General features: G+C 35.5%; 1 protein-coding gene across 3 annotated transcripts in view; it reads right to left on the reverse strand.

The window, feature by feature from the left end:
- Positions 1-6,179: 6,179 nt before the first annotated feature.
- Positions 6,180-18,389, reverse strand: part of LOC144969098 (pyridoxal kinase-like) — a 40,844-nt gene continuing 28,634 nt past the window's right edge. Inside the window, exons 5-12 of one of the 3 annotated variants that reach the window (XM_078908151.1) lie at positions 17,805-17,839; positions 17,282-17,367; positions 15,912-16,060; positions 15,359-15,477; positions 14,733-14,799; positions 12,348-12,464; positions 7,767-9,656; positions 6,180-7,628 (exon numbers count right to left, since the gene is read on the reverse strand). In XM_078908151.1, coding sequence (XP_078764277.1) covers positions 12,454-12,464; positions 14,733-14,799; positions 15,359-15,477; positions 15,912-16,060; positions 17,282-17,367; positions 17,805-17,839 — 467 coding nt within the window. In that variant the 3' untranslated portion in view covers positions 6,180-7,628; positions 7,767-9,656; positions 12,348-12,453. Of the gene's footprint in view, positions 7,629-7,766; positions 9,657-11,360; positions 12,465-14,732; positions 14,800-15,358; positions 15,478-15,911; positions 16,061-17,281; positions 17,368-17,804; positions 17,840-18,389 lie in introns of all 3 variants that reach the window. The other 2 variants (XM_078908150.1, XM_078908149.1) reach the window with 2 other exon arrangements.

Genomic DNA, 18,389 nt, shown 5'->3' on the forward strand with positions numbered 1-18,389 from the left:
TTCTATTATCTCTCTCACACACTGACCTGCGCTTATAATTCCTATCACAGCCCAGGAACTTCCCAGCCACTAACCCACGCCACGCCATTGAGTACAAACGATACGAGTTATACTGCATTTTAATTTATTTGTTTTCCAAGTTCATTTGTTTAATGTTGTGCTGATGAGAAGGGTTTGTATCCGAAACGTCCATTGTCTGTATTGTTCCTATCCGAAACCTCTCCATTATCATGTGTGTGTGTGTGTGTGTGTGTGTGTGTGTTCAGCTGGCGAGATGACCGAAATTACCAGTTTGACCGCAGATGTCCAAATCGACTTTTTGCTGACAATTTAGGGTATATTCTTGTACTTTTTTTTCGGGATTTCAAACAATTTTTTTACAAATCACTTCTTTTCCAAAAAATAAATATCTTCAATTTTATTTTACAAGTTTTCGGAACTACTACTACTACTACTACTACTACTACTACTACTACTACTACTACTACTACTACTACTACCTACTACTAACTACTACTACTACTACTACTCGCTGCTGCTGCTACTACTACTACTACTACTACTACTACTACTACTACTACTGACTCTACTCTACTACTACTACTACTACTACTACTGCTACTACTACTACTACACTACTACTACATACTACCTACTACTACTACTACTACTACTACTACTACTACTACTACTACTACTACTACTACTACTACTGCTACTAACTACTACTACTACTACTACTACTACTACTACACTACTACTTCTACTACTCTCTACTTTCACTATACTATACTACTTTCTTCATTCTACTCTTATTATACAATTCTATTATCTCTCTCACACACTGACCTGCGCTTATAATTCCTATCACAGCCCAGGAACTTCCCAGCCACTAACCCACGCCACGCCATTGAGTACAAACGATACGAGTTATACTGCATTTTAATTTATTTGTTTTCCAAGTTCATTTGTTTAATGTTGTGCTGATGAGAAGGGTTTGTATCCGAAACGTCCATTGTCTGTATTGTTCCTATCCGAAACCTCTCCATTATCATTCTTTCGTTGGTATTTTCACGATGGTATTTTCACGATCCCAGTCTTCAGGCAGCCCGCGCCGCTCTCTACTATTGCAAATGTTGATTTTGCCGTGAAAATCACTATTTAAGCACTCAGTTATATTATTACGCGAGTTTTATTTTTAGTTGTAGTACGAATAGGCTCCGGTCTGCAACATCAATAGCAGGAATGAAGGTCCATGCAGCAGCCGAATCGCAGATAGGCTGACGACAGCAGCTTCTAATCGTGCTCACACTACTGTGTTATGATGATCAACATACATTGTCTTTTGGTGTTCCTCAAGGCTCTGTTTTGGGTCCAATTATTTTTGTTTTGTATACTTCTCCATTATCTAATGTCATCACTGGTCATGGGCTGCGCTTTCATCTCTATGCAGATGATACGCAACTTTATGCTACTGATAAAACTAAAAATCTCGAAAATATTGTGAAACGTGTGGAAGAATGTGTGACGGGTGTGAAAGAGTGGATGGATGCAAACAAGTTGAAAATGAATGAGTCAAAAACAAAGTGATGATTGTGGGAAATAGAGGGCAGTTGAAGGTGAATGATGGTCTTGAGGTGTTGATTGGGGGTGAAAAGATCAAAGTTTCAAAGACTGTGAAAAATTTGGGTGTCTATTTTGATTCAGAAATGAAAATGTCAGCTCACATTTCTGCTCTCTGTAAATCTTTATACTTTCAATTGAAGAAAATCAGTTCGATCCGTCAGTATATTGCAATTGGAACATGTAAAACATTGGTTGTTTCACTCATTTTTTCGAAACTAGATTATTGTAACTCCCTGCTTGTCAACTTGCCTCAGGCTTCTATTAAACAATTACAACTACTGCAAAACAGTGCAGCAAGATTAGTTTTTGGCAAACAAAAAATTTGATCATGCAACCCCTTTGTTGGCCTCTTTCCACTGGTTGCCCATTGAAAAGCGCACATATTATAAAGCAGCGTGTCTTGTTTATAAGTGTTTTGCTGGTATAGCACCGGCATATCTCACAGATCACGTGGTCATGTGTAAATTTGAAAATTACACTTTAAGATCATGTAATGACCAAACGAAAATTTCGGAAAAAAGATCAAGAACAAAATTTGGTGATAGATCGTTTGCTTGTTTCGGCCCCAAGATTTGGAATGAACTACCACGTGGTCTGAGGGAGTGCAAGTCTTTACCTACTTTTAAAAAGAATCTCAAGACACATTTTTACTGTATTTGTTTTTCTTGACTCTATATGAATCCTTGATTTGGCTATGAATTATTATTGTTGTTATTATTTTTTTTCACTTAAATTTGATATTTATATTGTAAAGTGCCCAGAGCTTGTGTTTTACACGAGAATGAGCTCTATATAAATGTGTATTATTATTATTATTATTATTATTATTATTATTATTATTATTATTATTATTATTATTATTATTATTATTATTATTATTATTATTATCTATCCAGAATGCAAACTCATCGTACACGTGCACCGTCCCAAACCCGCACGGAAGTTTGGTATTTTATGCACCGTTAAACTAGATGCTCTGCGGTCTCTGGCTCTTGACCAAAACGGGTACATGTTGAACAAGCGGCAATTCCCCACTGGTGTAGTGAGCGTGCTGTTAAGGATCTCCCCCCGCCCCATCAAGTGATTGAATTCGTCCAAACTGTCTTCAATCTCGTATATGCAGCTCTGTCCGAAGTCAGGGAAGCTATGTACAAAGGTTGCCGGGACTGATTTCGGCTCGAATCAGGTAGGGGCACCGTCCAATATGCGCTTGAGAGGGGTATGCCCATTCCCTCTCTCTTTGATCTTATTAAGCCAGTTGTTTGTAATCGTCGGACATCGGGGGCCTGGATTGTTGCCATTATCGGGCCCCATTCTCTAAGCGTTGTTGCCGGTGTTCCCGACAATACATGCAATGACTTGCGAAGTTTCACATCTACCTTCTCAACGTTCTTGCTTGTACCCCACACTGGAGATGTGGAGTGGGTCTGACTTAATCACCAGTAAAAGTTTGAAACTAACAAATCCAGGAACATCGTTGGTTTCTGGGATTGACTCAACTCCTATCATTTTTCTATAGAAGCCAGTACTCAGCCTAAATTCGGTCTCTCTCTCTCTCTCTCTCTCTCTCTCTCTCTCTCTCTCTCTCTCTCTCTCTCTCTCTCATTCCATCACTCTAAAACCAGCATGCTATAGTGATCAACATGAAATCATATTTAGCGGAAATACTATGTGAACGAGGGTACGAATTACTTAAATCAATCTTATGACTATGGACTTAAATTGTGTTATGATTAATCAATGCCATTGATTGCCACTTGTATGTGTAGTGAGTAATAATTGATATAGTGTATTTCGGATTCGGCTTGTATGGGAGAAGCTGGTCACCGACGAGGACGTTTAGTTTACGGGTGTGCCAGCTAATGCAAACATGACTACGGTTTTCGAATGTTCATCTTCAGGTACCACTTGTCAAAGTAGGATTTGAGTCTGGTGACGTCCTCTCTGAGTACGCTCTCGAGGTGGCTCCACACAGATAACGAAGGCGACATGGTGAGCCAAGCAAGCCTGATACAGGCTCCAGACGGCTTTGTGGTCTAGTGGTATGACACTTGCTTTCGGATCTGAAGGTCCTGGGTTCGAGCCTCGCGCTCGGCGCATAGTTGAGTCCTTGGAAAAGGCTCTTTACTCACATTCTCTCACCGTACTCAGGTGTAAAATGAGTACCTGGCCGTTAACAGCGTTGTCTTTGTCCGAAAAATGGTATTACCGCCTAACAGGCGTCATGTCCCGTCCTACATGTTAAATGTTGCTGTTGACCAGGGACCCATTGTAAAGCGCTTTGAGCACATTTAGTGGAAATTGCGCTATATAAAGCTCAATTAAAAAAAAAAAAGTTCAATTTTTATATGAAGTTGACGGATTCGATTTTATATTGTTGTAATGGAAAATATTTAATGTTAGTTTGAGAGTGAAAGTATTTCCATTACAACAATGTGGCTATACTGATTTGGGTTGTCAGACCTGCAAGTAAACGTCGGTCAATGACAATACCCTTTACCATTTAAATTTGATTGCCTCCCTCATGGAAAACGGGATCAAGTGGGCAAAGCTAGTCTGCAATTATTCAAAGACAACAATAGATATCGTTTCGATACGAGGAAAACAAAAAAGTGCGTCATCAATTATTAACAAACAAGAAATTATAAGTTTAAAGTGGGATTTCTCTTGCATTGTTGTTTCTTTTTGCAGAAAATGACTAAAATGTGCCTGGGGCGATTTTCTCAGTGATCCTCGATCCAAAGACGGCCATGGAGGGGACAACATTTATTCCCTCCTCCACCTCCTCTTTGATCATCATAATCATCGTCGTCGTCATCATCATCATCATATCTTCTTGTTCTTGTTGTTCTTCTTCTTCCATTGTTTGTTTTGTTTTTAAGGGTTTTACGGCGCTTGCAACACATTTAAGTTATATCAGCGCCAGTAAAAAGGAAGAAAATGGGATAGTAAAAAGTTCTAGAATCACAATTAAAGCAACCAAGAAAAAGTAAGACGAAGGGGAACTGGGAACAAATAGGGATCAGATGTAGATTCCAAGAGCATACCATCAATGTACTTAGTTTGAGTTTGAGACCACCAATAAGTCTCACCTGGACACAAGCACCGCCCCCACTAAGAGGAATACACTTAAATGCTTACATTATAATTTTAACAAATATAATAATACATAACAGAGAGATAATTTACAAGGAAAAAAATGTCACCTCCCAAAACAATAACTATGCGTTTGACTGTTTCCCTCACAACCAGGACTCCGGCCAGGGCCAGGACAAAACCAAGCAATCTCATTCCAAGACAAAAACAGAATGCAAGTTGAAAAACATATATAGGGGGATAGAAGACACAATAAGTACGTACCTCCCTGCCCACTATGGGAGGTCAGGATCCCCACCCAGTCTTCTTCCATTTAAATGACAAAATCATTCAATATTTTGTGAAGATAAATATGAAGTTTAATATGAAACAAGAGTATCAATAGATCAATATCAATGTATCATTATCATAGTTGGTGTAAAAAAAACATTTTCTTTGAGCAATAATGAAACCTTTAAATGATGTACTACAAACATCACTACAACTATTAATTCTTTTAAATTGAAACTAAAACATTTCCGTTTCTCGTCTGTCTATTTTTAATCTGAGACATAAATTATGGTCATAACCCTATGCGTGAATATTCAATTGTGGGCCTGCGTGTGTGTGTGTGTGTGTGTGTGTGTGTGTGTGTGTGTTGGAGAAGGGGTGGGGGGGGGGGGTGGGTGGAGGGTGGTTGTGCATTTTTTTCAACCAAAGTAAAGCGCATTGGGCTTTATATAATTTTGAAAATGCGCTATAGAAATACCATCTATTATTATTATTATTATTATTATTATTATTATTATTCCTGTCAAGAAAGGTCCATTTTTTTCTTTTTATAAGGGCATTGCCAAAATTAATCTCCCCTGCATATTTGCCAGTTATATGAGAGACAATGGTCGAAAGCCTGTTACATAATATATGTTTATGTTAAGGGATTTTACTGCGCTTACTGCTCTCTTGGGTCATTCCAGCATGTATAAAAAGGAAAGCAATAGACTAGTTAAAAGATTTTGACAACGCTATTAAGCACACAATGATGAAGTAAAACAAAGAAGACGAGTTAAATAACTGTCAGGGCCCGTTTTCATGAACGCGGACTAGATTTAGTTATTTACTAGTCTAGTAAATTACTTTCTAGTCTTAAGCCTCTGCGGAGTAAGTGATAAAAAAATTGGATTTCATGAATGTTTTCTAGCCTCTGACTAGCTCGACTCTTGCCTTGAAGTGGACGTTGTAAAGACTGTGACTAATTCGGCTATTTTGTGCTGGTAACATCACGCTCTCTAGTACAAGATGGCAGGGAAGATACCAGACTTCATATTTTCAACGCAAAATTTTCCAAAGAGGAAATTAGTAACCCATCCGGTATAGATGATATTTCGTTCCGTTTCATATATTTGAACTTACTATTGCCATGATGAATCAAATCACGTGATAATGACTGCCGAGTGATCGACTACAATGATGAGAGAGAGAGAGAGAGAGAGAGAGAGAGAGAGAGAGAGAGAGAGAGAGAGAGAGAGAGAGAGAGAGAGAGAGAGAGAGAGACTAAACAATGAAAACTAGTTTCAGCAGAGAGGAGAAGACCCAAGAGTAATTTAATTATGAGCCCCACACTGACATGCCATTTTTTCCCTTTTAGCCAGAAAAAGTTTTATTTCGAATACCAAACAGATCATTTATATTATAACCTCCAACTTGTAAAAAAAAATGTCTAATCTAAAACCAGAAACTTGTTTGAAATCGGAGATTTGAGACACTTTGACAAGTTGGGCAGGGGGGTTGGGGGGGGGGGGTGAGTCGTGTTGATCTGTATCTAAAGTCAATGTTTTCTGCTCAAAATGGGAAAATATGATTTCTCTATCTATCGTAGAGTTTAAATATATATATATATCTAAGCCTGGCAGTACCAAAAGTCCCACCCAACACAGACAATTGATCTTATTAACACCTAATCACTAAAATTGTGGTACAAAATTCGTATTAATTTACATACAATTATAAGAGATAGAGAGATAATTTCCAAGAAGAAAAAAATATCTCACAAAAAGATTCATCCAATTGCCTCTCTGTCTGCATAACACATCTCGAAAGTTTCTTTCGAAACTAAATTGTCCCAAACTAGAGCTAAAGTAAATCGAGAATTAGACAAAAGTTAGAGGGTAGTAGAAGAAATGTCAAAAATGTGTACCAATATACAGACCCAGCTTCAGAATCATACACTGATTTACTTCATGTCTCAAAATTCATAAAATGTATCATGAAATTATAAATCATTAGAACCTAATGTAGGTTTGTTTTTATTTTGTGTTTTTAAAGAAAATATTTTTTATATCCCGAATTACCCCAACACTGAAGCATGTGCTACCATTTTTTTGTCACTAACATTTCAACTTTTTCTTTGTAAGAGCTCAATGTGATGAGTAATTTTTAAATATGGTGGGTTTTGGACATTGCATGATTTAATAGGAATGCATAATTTAATAATAATTCAATAGGGGAAAACAGAAGTCTTATGAATCTTAAAACACTTATGGTCTGTCTAATCATTAAATTAATTAAATATGGTCTGCCCTAGTAGTTAAAAATAATCAAGTAAAATTTGGCCTACCAACTGGTTAGATATATCAAAAATATGTGACCAAACGTCTCAATTTGGTATTATGCTGGAATGACCCCGTCATTGACAAATTAAATTTAATATGTAAATTATAAGATTAATTTAAATACATACATTCATTTAAAGGGAGTAAATGCAATTTTTTGGACATATTATTAGACTTCAATTTAGTCATTCTGATAATTTTTACTTTAGGTAAGACAGATTACAAACATAAAACCACCTTCGACTCCTGTGTAAATGAATATTTGTCTTCAGGTAGAATGTAGGGGAGAGTGTCGCACAAATGGAATAAATGAAGCTTGCGAAGTGCTTGAGCAATATGAAACCATGGAATGTGCCATATGATGCTCAAATTATTATTTTAAAAAAAAAAAACTGCAAGTTGTTATCCAAATTGTATATTTTACGATCCATACTATTAAGTTGTATATCTTACTTTGTTGGAACACTTAAACAGTGCAGTTTCTATGACTGGTAATGGAAGATGCCATTGTATAGTTGCTAAAATGAATCATTTTTACACTATTATACCATCATCTTATTACATTATATAAACATATTTTTTGATGTGATATTTCTGTACATTATTCCATAATAATTTCAGGTCACGTTATTACAACTTTAATGACTGTATCAGGATGCTGTAAAAATATACAATTTGGATAACAGCTTGCAGTTTGTTTTGTTTTGTTTTAAAATAGATAGATTTGAGCATCAATTATGGCACATGTCCATGGTTTCATATTGCTCAATGCACTTCGCAAAGCTTCATTTATTTCCATTTTGTGCTGACACTCTTCCCATATCAGTTTCTACCTGAAGACAAATATTCATTTACACAGGAGTCGAAGGTGGTTTTATGTTTGTAATCTGTCTTACCTAAAGAGACAATGCCAGGGCTAGAGTTTTGTTTTTGTTTTTGTTTTTAAGGGTTTTACGGCGCTTGCAACACATGTAGGTCATATCAGCGCCAGTAAAAAGAAAGAAAATGGGATAGTCAAATTCTAGAATTACAACTAAAAAGAAAAAGTAAGACAAAGAGGAACTGGGAACAAATAGGGATCAGATGTAGATTCCAAGAGCATACCACCAATGTACTTAGTTTGAGATCACCTATAAGTCTCATCCGGACACAAGCACAAGATCCAGCAAGGAGGAATACACTCAAATGCTTACATTATACATTCAAAATAACAAATATAATAATACATAACAGAGAGATGATTTACAAGAAAAATATAATCTCCCAAAACTATAACTATGCATTTGACTGTTTCCCTCCCTGCCAAGGACTCCGGCCAGGGCCAGGACAAAACCAAGTAATCTCATTCCAAGATAATAATAAATAAAAAAAGAAAGCAAATTGAAAAACAGCTATAAGGGGATAGAAGACAAAGTTAGTGCCACCCTGTCCACTATGGGAGGCCAGGAACCCCACACAGGCCAGAGTTTTGCTATCATTTTATTTGTAAAAGTACTTTGAAACTGTTATTTTATCTAAATGTCTAGAAAGAGATCTATGAAATGTAACAACATTGCATTTTATTAGGGAGAGAGAGAGAGATAGATAGATAGATAGATAGAGATAGAGAGAGAGAGAGAGAGAGAGAGAGAGAGAGAGGAAGGGAGAGAGAGGGAGTATCATCCAGACTATAAAAGTCCATGGTTACACAGAGTTTTGTGTGTTGGTCCATTATACTTCCGGACGGCGATGTTGTGAGTTCTTGGCCAAGTACATACTATCTATAGAAATTTAAAAGGGAAAATAAAAAATTAGATTCTGGCCTACTTTTAGTAAATGTCTTTGTCTAATTTTGAATGCGTTGCAAATAGTGTTTTAAAAAGAGGCCCTGGCATATAAATAGTATATTTATGAAGTATGCTTAATTATAGACTAATGACCTACTGAGGATTTGGGAAGGAGGTGGGGATAGTTTGATTTATTGGTGAATTTAACATCTACGCTGTTATGACTGGTAATTTTTCTCAATCAAATTGTGCTTACACGAGATCATATTTGTTTGCAAACAATTCCGTCATAATATGCAAATAATTGGAAACAAACAGTTATTGATAGAACATGGTCAATGTAAGATGTGAAAAAATCATCATCATTGACAGTTACAGCAGTCTGTAAGTGCACGAACAAAGCAACGATATAATTAAGCATCGGTAACAAATGGCTTTGTCAGTAGCAAATAATTTCCATTCTAGGCTACTTCCTCTGCCCTTAAGACAACTTGGGGATTCTCAATGTCAGCTCGGGACTGGATCAGCCGAAGTTCTTTCTGACGCATGCTAGGTTTTCCATTTGGGCCAGCTAGGGCTGTGGATCAGAAGAGAAAATATTGATTTATATGGCAAAAAGCTTGAGAAATTAGAATCACATAAAAATTATGAGATGATGATGAACAAAATACAAAATAACAAAATGATAGTTTATTACGATATTTAAGAAAAAAAAGTTATTTAAGGATTTCTAGGATCAGTATTGATCATCAAAGAGCTTTGACACCCCTAGAATGGGAATAGTTATTCATCATAATTAATATTATCACACTTCAATAATTAAAGAATATTCCTGCCATGCCAAATATCTAATTTCCTTTCCATCTTATATTGTATTCGTTGTTTGTTTACCAATGTGTCATTAACAGGGTAGCTATAACTTTACCAGGGCCCAATTTCATGTAAGTGGACTAGATTTAGTTTTTTTACTAGTCTAGTGAATGACTTGTTAGTCTTACGCCTAAGCGGAGAAAATGTCTAAAAAGTCAAATTTCTAAAAAGTCTCTGACTAGCTAGGCTCTTGTCTAGACGTGGGCGTTTTAAGGACGGTGACTAATTTGGTTATTTTGTGCTGGGAGCATCAAGTTCTCTAGTAAACGACGGCAAGTAAGATACCAGCCTTCATACTTTCAACCCAAAATATTTCCAAAGAGGAAATTAGCAACACATCCGGTATAGATCATTTTTCGTACTGTTTCATACTTGGACTTACTATTGGCACCCTGAATCAAATTACGTGATATTGAATGTCGACTGATCAGACTACAACGATGTCCATGGACGACTGTCAATTCTATATTTAGGCCAATGAAAGTTTCATTGCAACTCAAACAAACTGAACCCAAAAAAAAAAAAAAAAAAAAAAAAACCCACAAAAACCCAAAAACAACAACAACAACAAAGAAATAAAACAGAAAGTGTGTACTGATGAATCACATTATTTCAGTCAGATAAAATGCTAGAGGAATAACTTTTGTCTCCACTATACTTTCTAATCATTTTATTTTTTTGTTATTCCTTGAAGCGAAGCCTTCCACTTTGAGTCTCCGTTCACTCGCAACTCAGGAGCCGAATCGATTCAGGTTTTTATTTTAGTTTTTACTCACAAAAATGTGCACTTTCGACTATCTGCACTTATCTTATAGTTTATTAAAGCCAGTGTCAATAGCAACAGGACACACTTTTCCTCTGTCATTCGTAACCAACATATTTTCCTTCCGAATCGAAGCTCTCTCAATCTAAAAATAATTGCTGCTTGTCTTGTCGATGCTATGATGTATCCCAGTAACAAGTCTCAGACTGAGCTTGAAGTCTGGCTTCAGCAAATGACTAACACTTGGCCAAACTTAGTCCAAAGGTGCCGTGATTTCAGTCTTGGACTTACTTGGGCAGCTCACATGAAATCCGATTTTTTCAAGTCCTTGCCTATAGTCAGAGACTAAGTGCTAGTTCGCATTCATGAAAATGGGCCCAGATCTATTTGAAACTGAAACTATAGTGTTTAGCAATGGAAGGCATCAGAAATCTGTAAATAGGGTGGCAGCCTGTTTCAGATTAAGGTAAAATTTCAAATAACTAACACGAATATATTTTCAACAAAAAAGGGGTTGAATATGATGTCTCTATTTTGATAAAAGTTATGAATCAATTCTATGTTTATGACTATTTTAATGAAAATCAACAAAAACGAAAGATGATGGAAAGGAACACAGAGGATAGTCATAAGAGACAATGATCTTACTTTGACCAACGCCATAGCAAAGAAATGAACGTTGTATTTTGATTGGATGGATCGTAGACAGGAATATAGTGTAACAAAAGTCCTCAATATCGTCGTATGTCTTCACTTCTCTCCATCCTCCTCTTCTTCCTTCTTTTCCATCTGATCTCTCATCCAATCTTTTGATCCTTCTCCTTTCATCTTCCAAATACTAATAATCTCAGATTTTAATGTCTTTATTCCTCTTTCCACAAACTAATTATTGCTTGAAATAGGTTTAATTTTTCTGAAGCGAAACTGTTCGGGGATCAATCCATCAGAGCAACAGGAGACTGTCATGTCAAATATAAACTATGTCTAGTCATAATCATACAGTAGTTTTCTTTTGTTCTACTTTTACAAGAATGTAGGTGAAGAGAAAGTAATAATACATTTTTCTATTTCATGAAAACTGTTGTCTTACAATCACTTATAAATTCTATGCTCCAGCTGCCTCATCACTGATGGCCAACAGAGATGAATAATCGTATTTTGTAAATCAATTGAGGGAGATAAAACCAAAAATAAATTATTACAATGCCGTTTAAAATTATCCCTTGAGAGTGCTTTTATTTCATATTTTACGATCCCATTTTTTCATGTTTGACAAAAAACACAACTACCTCGGAATTCTTTAAAGTCACCTAAAAAATATTCATTGCATCAATGAATTAAAAAGTGAAGCAGAATGTTGATAACTAATAAGATTATTCATAGTCCAGAGAGAATGACGACTTATTCAATTTCTCACCCATAAGGACAACGTTTGATAAATTTATCAATTTTAGTATTACTCAGTAACTGCTTAATGCTTATCCCCATCTTTCAAAATGATTTCTAGAGGTTTTGAAAAGCTGTCAGAACCGATACAATTCTATAAAAAGATATCCAGAGAATGGTAGCAATTTAAACGATCAAAATATTTCTGCTTCATCAAATGTAACCGGATGTGCAAGGCAAGATAAGTACTTTGGAACATCAGCTTGGGCGGACAGAAACCTTGTGCAGCAGGAAACAGCAAATGAATTGTGGGTAGGTAGAGGTAGGTGGGTAGATGTGGTAGGCAATTAAATCCTCATGTGGAATCTAGAGAGAGAAACAGCTGTGGTTAACTTTCCCCTATCCTAACACTTCCCCCCAATTCCTTTCACTAACATTCTCACTCTGACCTGTGAAGTAAAACATACATTCATTCTCAAATCATCTCTGTCACTGTTCTTTTTTAAAACAATTATTATTTAATTGTATCTAATATCATGACACCCTGGCTGTTATACAATCTGTTGCAATACAATGGGAGCGATCTATATTCATGTTTTCGTCCAACCAAGCCATCAACCACATGATTTATTGCTGTCCAACGATTGGATATTTCTTAACAAATGCAAACACGCTGCTTTGTTTACAAATGTTATAAACATACCCATGTGTCAAGCTGAATCAAATGACCAATCGTGATGTTAGATATTTAAAAAGCTGTGAACACTTTTCACTAAGTGGGTCATTTTGAGCACATTTTTCAATGTGGCCAATGACCTCAAGCACATGGAAAGTTAATATAGATCATGTCCATTAAAGAACAATAAAACAATGATCTGGGTATTGCAAAAAACATCATAGGAAAGGAAGGCTGTCAAGAAAAATGTTGAAAATATTTTAGACTGTTGACCTGTGTCTTTTATCTTGTCAACTATCACACATACAGTGCAACACGTATTCGTCGAACACGCATTCGACAAATTCACGCGTTCACCGCACAAGGACAGACTGGCCACTAAGAGAGAGAGAGAGAGAGAGAGAGAGAGAGAGAGAGAGAGAGAGAGAGAGAGAGAGAGAGAGAGAAAGCGAGAGAGCAGAGCAGAGCAAGTTGTCTTGTGCCGTAGTCCTCGTGAACTTATAGCATGAAACTGACAACCACAAAAAAAAAAAAAAAAAAATATCAAAAATCAAGTTATAAAACAAGACAATTACGTAGTGCGAAAAAAATTGATTACTGTGAGTTGTATTCAATAGCTCAGCCATTGAAATCATTTATTTCTGTGAGCACCTCTAACAACTCACTTATCTTTTTTTTTTAGACTTGTGATCACCATCTTGTGATGTGACATAAAATGTTGGTCATTCTCAGACATAACAATGTTAAGTGCTTGCCTGACCCAAAACAATCAGACGATTCATGTGCCAGTATTACTACTGCTTGTTGACACACTAATGAAAGAATTGTATTGCCACACTTGACAACGCCTTGGTTATTTTTCAATCGCCTGTGACAAGCACCGGATAGCAATGGACTCGGGCTATAGTTTTACGAAGGGTACGCATGTGTAGACAATTGCCATGTTATCCTGTGTTTTGTGATGTTTTGTGTGCGTTTTTTCTAAGAGAATAGCCCAGGAGTGAATAATATTCATTATTTTGCCAACAAAAAGGCATGAATCTACGAGATAAGGATGCGCAAACATTGAGATCATATATTTGTACAGAAGCTACATCACAATGTGTTTCTAGTGTCTTTCAGCCATGTTCACATTTTCATTGAAACACAGATTCCATGAACTTTTCCATGTGTCCTGTGTAGTTCGTCGAATTCGTGTTGCACTGTATAGATAATCTCTATTTACACTCTAGTCAAGACAGGCAACTGTTTTTTTTTTGCATTGTGAGGCCGAACTTAGGTCTCCCTGTGCTTTTAGAGCAGATCAACAATTAATTCCCTAGCAATATGCAAAGTATCTTGGGGACCAGACAGAATTTGTTTCTAATTCGCTCACAAAAGAGAAGAATAATACCCTTTATAAAGACTTGCAGAGCTAATTACGTCAAATCATTAAATAAGAACAAAGATGCCTAAGCCTAAAGCCAATATATGACGAGTATCCATACTGTATTTTCACTCTCTTCCAGAACCTGATAATTCAGTACACATCGTTGAATTTAAATAAGCAGGAGATATTTTGTGGAAATAAGTCATCTGTATCATGAACTGAGGTAAGGACTATAAAAGTCATGACACTTACTGTCCTTTCTCGACAATTTAATTCCCCAAATCAGTTTCTTTACTTTGTCATTGACTAGAAAGGGTCACAAAATTATTTTTTCAATATCAATCATAAAGATTATTGAGAACAAGTCCACATCTTTAAGTAATATCAAAATTCCAGGATAAATTAAACAAAAAATAACCAAAATCACGAAATATGCCAATGCCAAGTAAATAATTTAATTTAACAGTTGACGGAGATATGAGATGATCATAAACACCCACATTCATTCCACTCACACAAAGATCATTAGTATTTTACCATATAATAATCATAAAACTAGTTAACCAAGGTAAATAAATAATAAGCTTACATTTAGCATAACGGAAGGTGCGCTCCAGGACTGCCTGCAATATGGACACAGTTTTCTCAAGTGCAGACTGATCAAATAAGAGAACAAGGAATAAAACATCAGTCATAGAGAATGGTTTAGAGGGTTTGCTTTAGTACACTTTAGTTTGTTAACCTCATCACCCACCCACTGATTTAATATGGTAATATGTTTGGTTAAAGTCAATCAGAAAAAGAAAATTTATATTTGAACAATCAAAGAATTTTTTTTTTTTTTTTTTTTCAGTTTAAGAAAACATACCCTTCTCTTGAATAATATAAACTCTGATTTAAAAAATCATATTGTAGATTTACGCTTCTGTATTTAATATAACCCGACATAATATAAGATTGGGATGCTGGTAGATCACATCTGGCTTCAGTCCTTTGACCTCTTGCCATGATAGAAAATAAAAAGTGTTATGAATGATACACTGCTGCCTTGACATTAATTGTGTATTCAATAATGTCAATTGACCAATTCCTGATCAACAAATTTCATCACAAAAAACTCCATAAAAAATTGGACAGTCTTTAAAACCTGCGATGGGTGCTATTATAAGACATTTGTCTTGCACAACAATGAGAGTCAATGTCAGATAAACCAACCTTGAGGTCTTGGTCCCTGTCCATCCAAGCCAATAGAGAAGCTGCAAACAAATCACCGGTGCCAACAAAGTAGTCGTCAAGCTTTGGCATCTTCAGTCTGTATTTCTTAGTTGTATCACCTGAGCAAAATTTTAAAATAGCATGAATTGATAAAGACATTCATATACCGCACTTCCATGGATTCAACTTGCCTAATGTGCTTCACAATAGTTCATCAGTTATCCAAGCAGTCCACGTGGAATCAAATTTTCATTTCATACAATAAAAGTCACGTGAGTGTAAAATAAAGAGCTTAAAAAGAACAAAAAACAAAGAATCTTTCAACCTCAAAGCCTGCTTGAATAAGAACTAAAACAATTAAAGTATAGACTAGAATCCGATTGAACAAAAAAATTACATAAAATTGTTTCTTCTTCTTCTTCTTATAGAAAAATATAAGAATTTTGAAGGTGTTGAAAAAAATGGGGGTGAGGGAAAATTTGAAATTCTCAAGATAATAAATTTGGTGGTAGGCTACAACAGTTTTACCACTGACAGAAAGAAATCGGCTCACCCTTTTTTTGACTGGCCAGACAGAGTAGGGACTGCGTATCTCCTAACTCACTGCTACTCAAAACGACAGTCGGAATTCCCCTGGCATGGAGCAAGTCAATGGCTGACAAGGCCTCAGCCTCGCATGTTATGATAGTATCTGTCAGAAGTCTGAAAACAAAAACAAAGGGAAATTAAACAAAAACTTTAATTAATCTGATCTTTTTAAAAAATAGGGCTGGGGATCAACATTGTTCCGTACAGCGCATATAACTCTAAAATTACATTGGTTATCGCATAATTTGTAGAAACTAGTCTATCAAACATTTCAATCGGTCCATTTTTGACTTGATAATCTTAAAATTGTTGTTTTCTGTTTGTGTTTTTCTGTCCCTGTCACCTCACCGACCAATAACCATGAACCAACACTTGTGTGAACTTTACAATTATAAGACAGATAAGAAGTAATAATTTTGAATAACCAGCTTATTTTGTTTATAAATAAATTAGGTAGATTGCTGGGTGTGTTATTGAGCTATCTATTTCTTGAAGTCCTTTTTTTTCAAGTTTTGTATGGCATGTCATGTACAGCTTGCTTCGCTTCCACTGTGATTATATACAGATACGTCTGAGTGTAATGAACAATGAAAATACCCAGACATATTATGTATAATCAACGGGGAATGTACACAGACTATTTTTATTTTTTTTAAACTTTAGAAATGCCCATAAAAATATGAATGAAATAAGAAAGGTAAATAAGATACCAATAAAAGTTTTTAAAAAACAAACCCAAACATCAAATCAGTAGAGGGATAGTAGCTAACTATATATAGACATATTATAAGTCGTCATTCATGTGGAAGGCGTGGTCGATTGGTTAAGACGGCTGTCTCAGAAGGCTTCTTGTGATTTTATTATCAAGTATGCAATTGTGTCATCTGCAAAAAGGCGGACTTCAGATTCAAGAACATCTACCAGGTAATTAATATAAAAAATAAAGAGAGCGGGACCAAGGACTGAGCCTTGAAGAACACCAGATTCAACTGGGACAGACTAGGAAGATTCACCGTCAATGATCACTGATCGGGTACGATAATTCAGGAAGTTGTCAATCCATCTGTTGATTTTTCCATTTATCCCATATTGTCGAAGCTTGTGGCATAATATGTTGTGGTCAACTTTGTCAAAGGCCTTGGAGAAGTCCATTATAAGTACATCATTTTGCTGGCCCTTCCCAAGAGACTTTGAAACATCATCAATAAAGCTGATTAATTGTGTTTCACAGGAGCGCCTGGACCTAAAATAATGTTGGAGTTCATATAGGATATCATGCCTATCTGTGCATTTCATAAAGCTTATGAGACAAAGTTGACGATCAATGATACATACTCTAGCTCTGTCTGGTTTGGGGTGATGATGTCTGCTAGATGGATGACGACATCACGATAGATGGGTACTATTCTTTCCTTCACATACTGGAGAAAAAATAGTGAGAGAGACATACTGTTAAAGAGAATGGAATTTTTAAATTATTATTTAAATAGAAATAACAATTAGAACAAACAGACATATTTACACAAACAAACAACCAAAAATAAAGCATGTACATATACTCGTAATATACATATTCATAGAAAGCATATTATTAGCATAAAACAAAGAATATCAAGTCTCTTAAAATTCTTTTAAAAATAAGTCTTCTTTGATATAAACTGGTTGACGCAGTTAAACACAGTGATACAAATGAAATGTATCTAAATTCAATTCAAATAAAAAATTTAATTATCAATTCAGCCAAAAGAAAATGAAAAGTCAGCCAAAATTCCAATCTTCTGTTTTCTACAAATACACAGTATCATTAGTGTGAAATTTTGGTGTAAAAACAGTGAACAAAAGAAAAATATTCACATACCAGGTGTCCATTATCTCCCAAGACCGGATCACAGACTGAAACAAGAGGGAGAAAGTAACAATAAAATAAAAGGAAGTGCAATCAAGAAACCTTGGGAACAACAGGGGATCTTCAATTTATCATTTTATCCAGTATGATTCAATAACGATCATTGGTTTGTCAGCTTATCTGGTATACTGGTATCTAATTTTTATCAATGGTTTTGTTGTTAGCTGAAAAGACATTTGGATCCTTATCATTTAATGCAACAATCATTCATATTTTTCTTCTTTTAAAAACATTGATTCATTCATATTAATGATGGTGAAAAAAATATGTTATAGATGTTGTCTTAAATAAAATCTACTGCAAGCATTTAGATTAATGGCTGATTCCCGTTCTTTATTTATTTCCATTTCAACAATTTGACAATTAGGGACCAAAGGTAAATTCAATGTTTTACTCCTTGCTAAAAACATGTAATATAATTAAAGAAGTAAACTGTGGTTTAATAATGCATTTAAGACATATCTTATTTTCCCTTCTCACCTATATGCACCTAATCGTTGTAATATGTTTTTGACGTTATGATTACATACGGATTTA

The sequence above is a fragment of the Berghia stephanieae genome, chromosome 3, assembly GCF_034508935.2.
Source record: "Berghia stephanieae isolate SIO BIC M18660-M18661 chromosome 3, UCSD_Bste_1.3, whole genome shotgun sequence".
In the NCBI taxonomy this organism is placed as follows: Eukaryota; Metazoa; Mollusca; class Gastropoda; order Nudibranchia; family Aeolidiidae; genus Berghia; species Berghia stephanieae.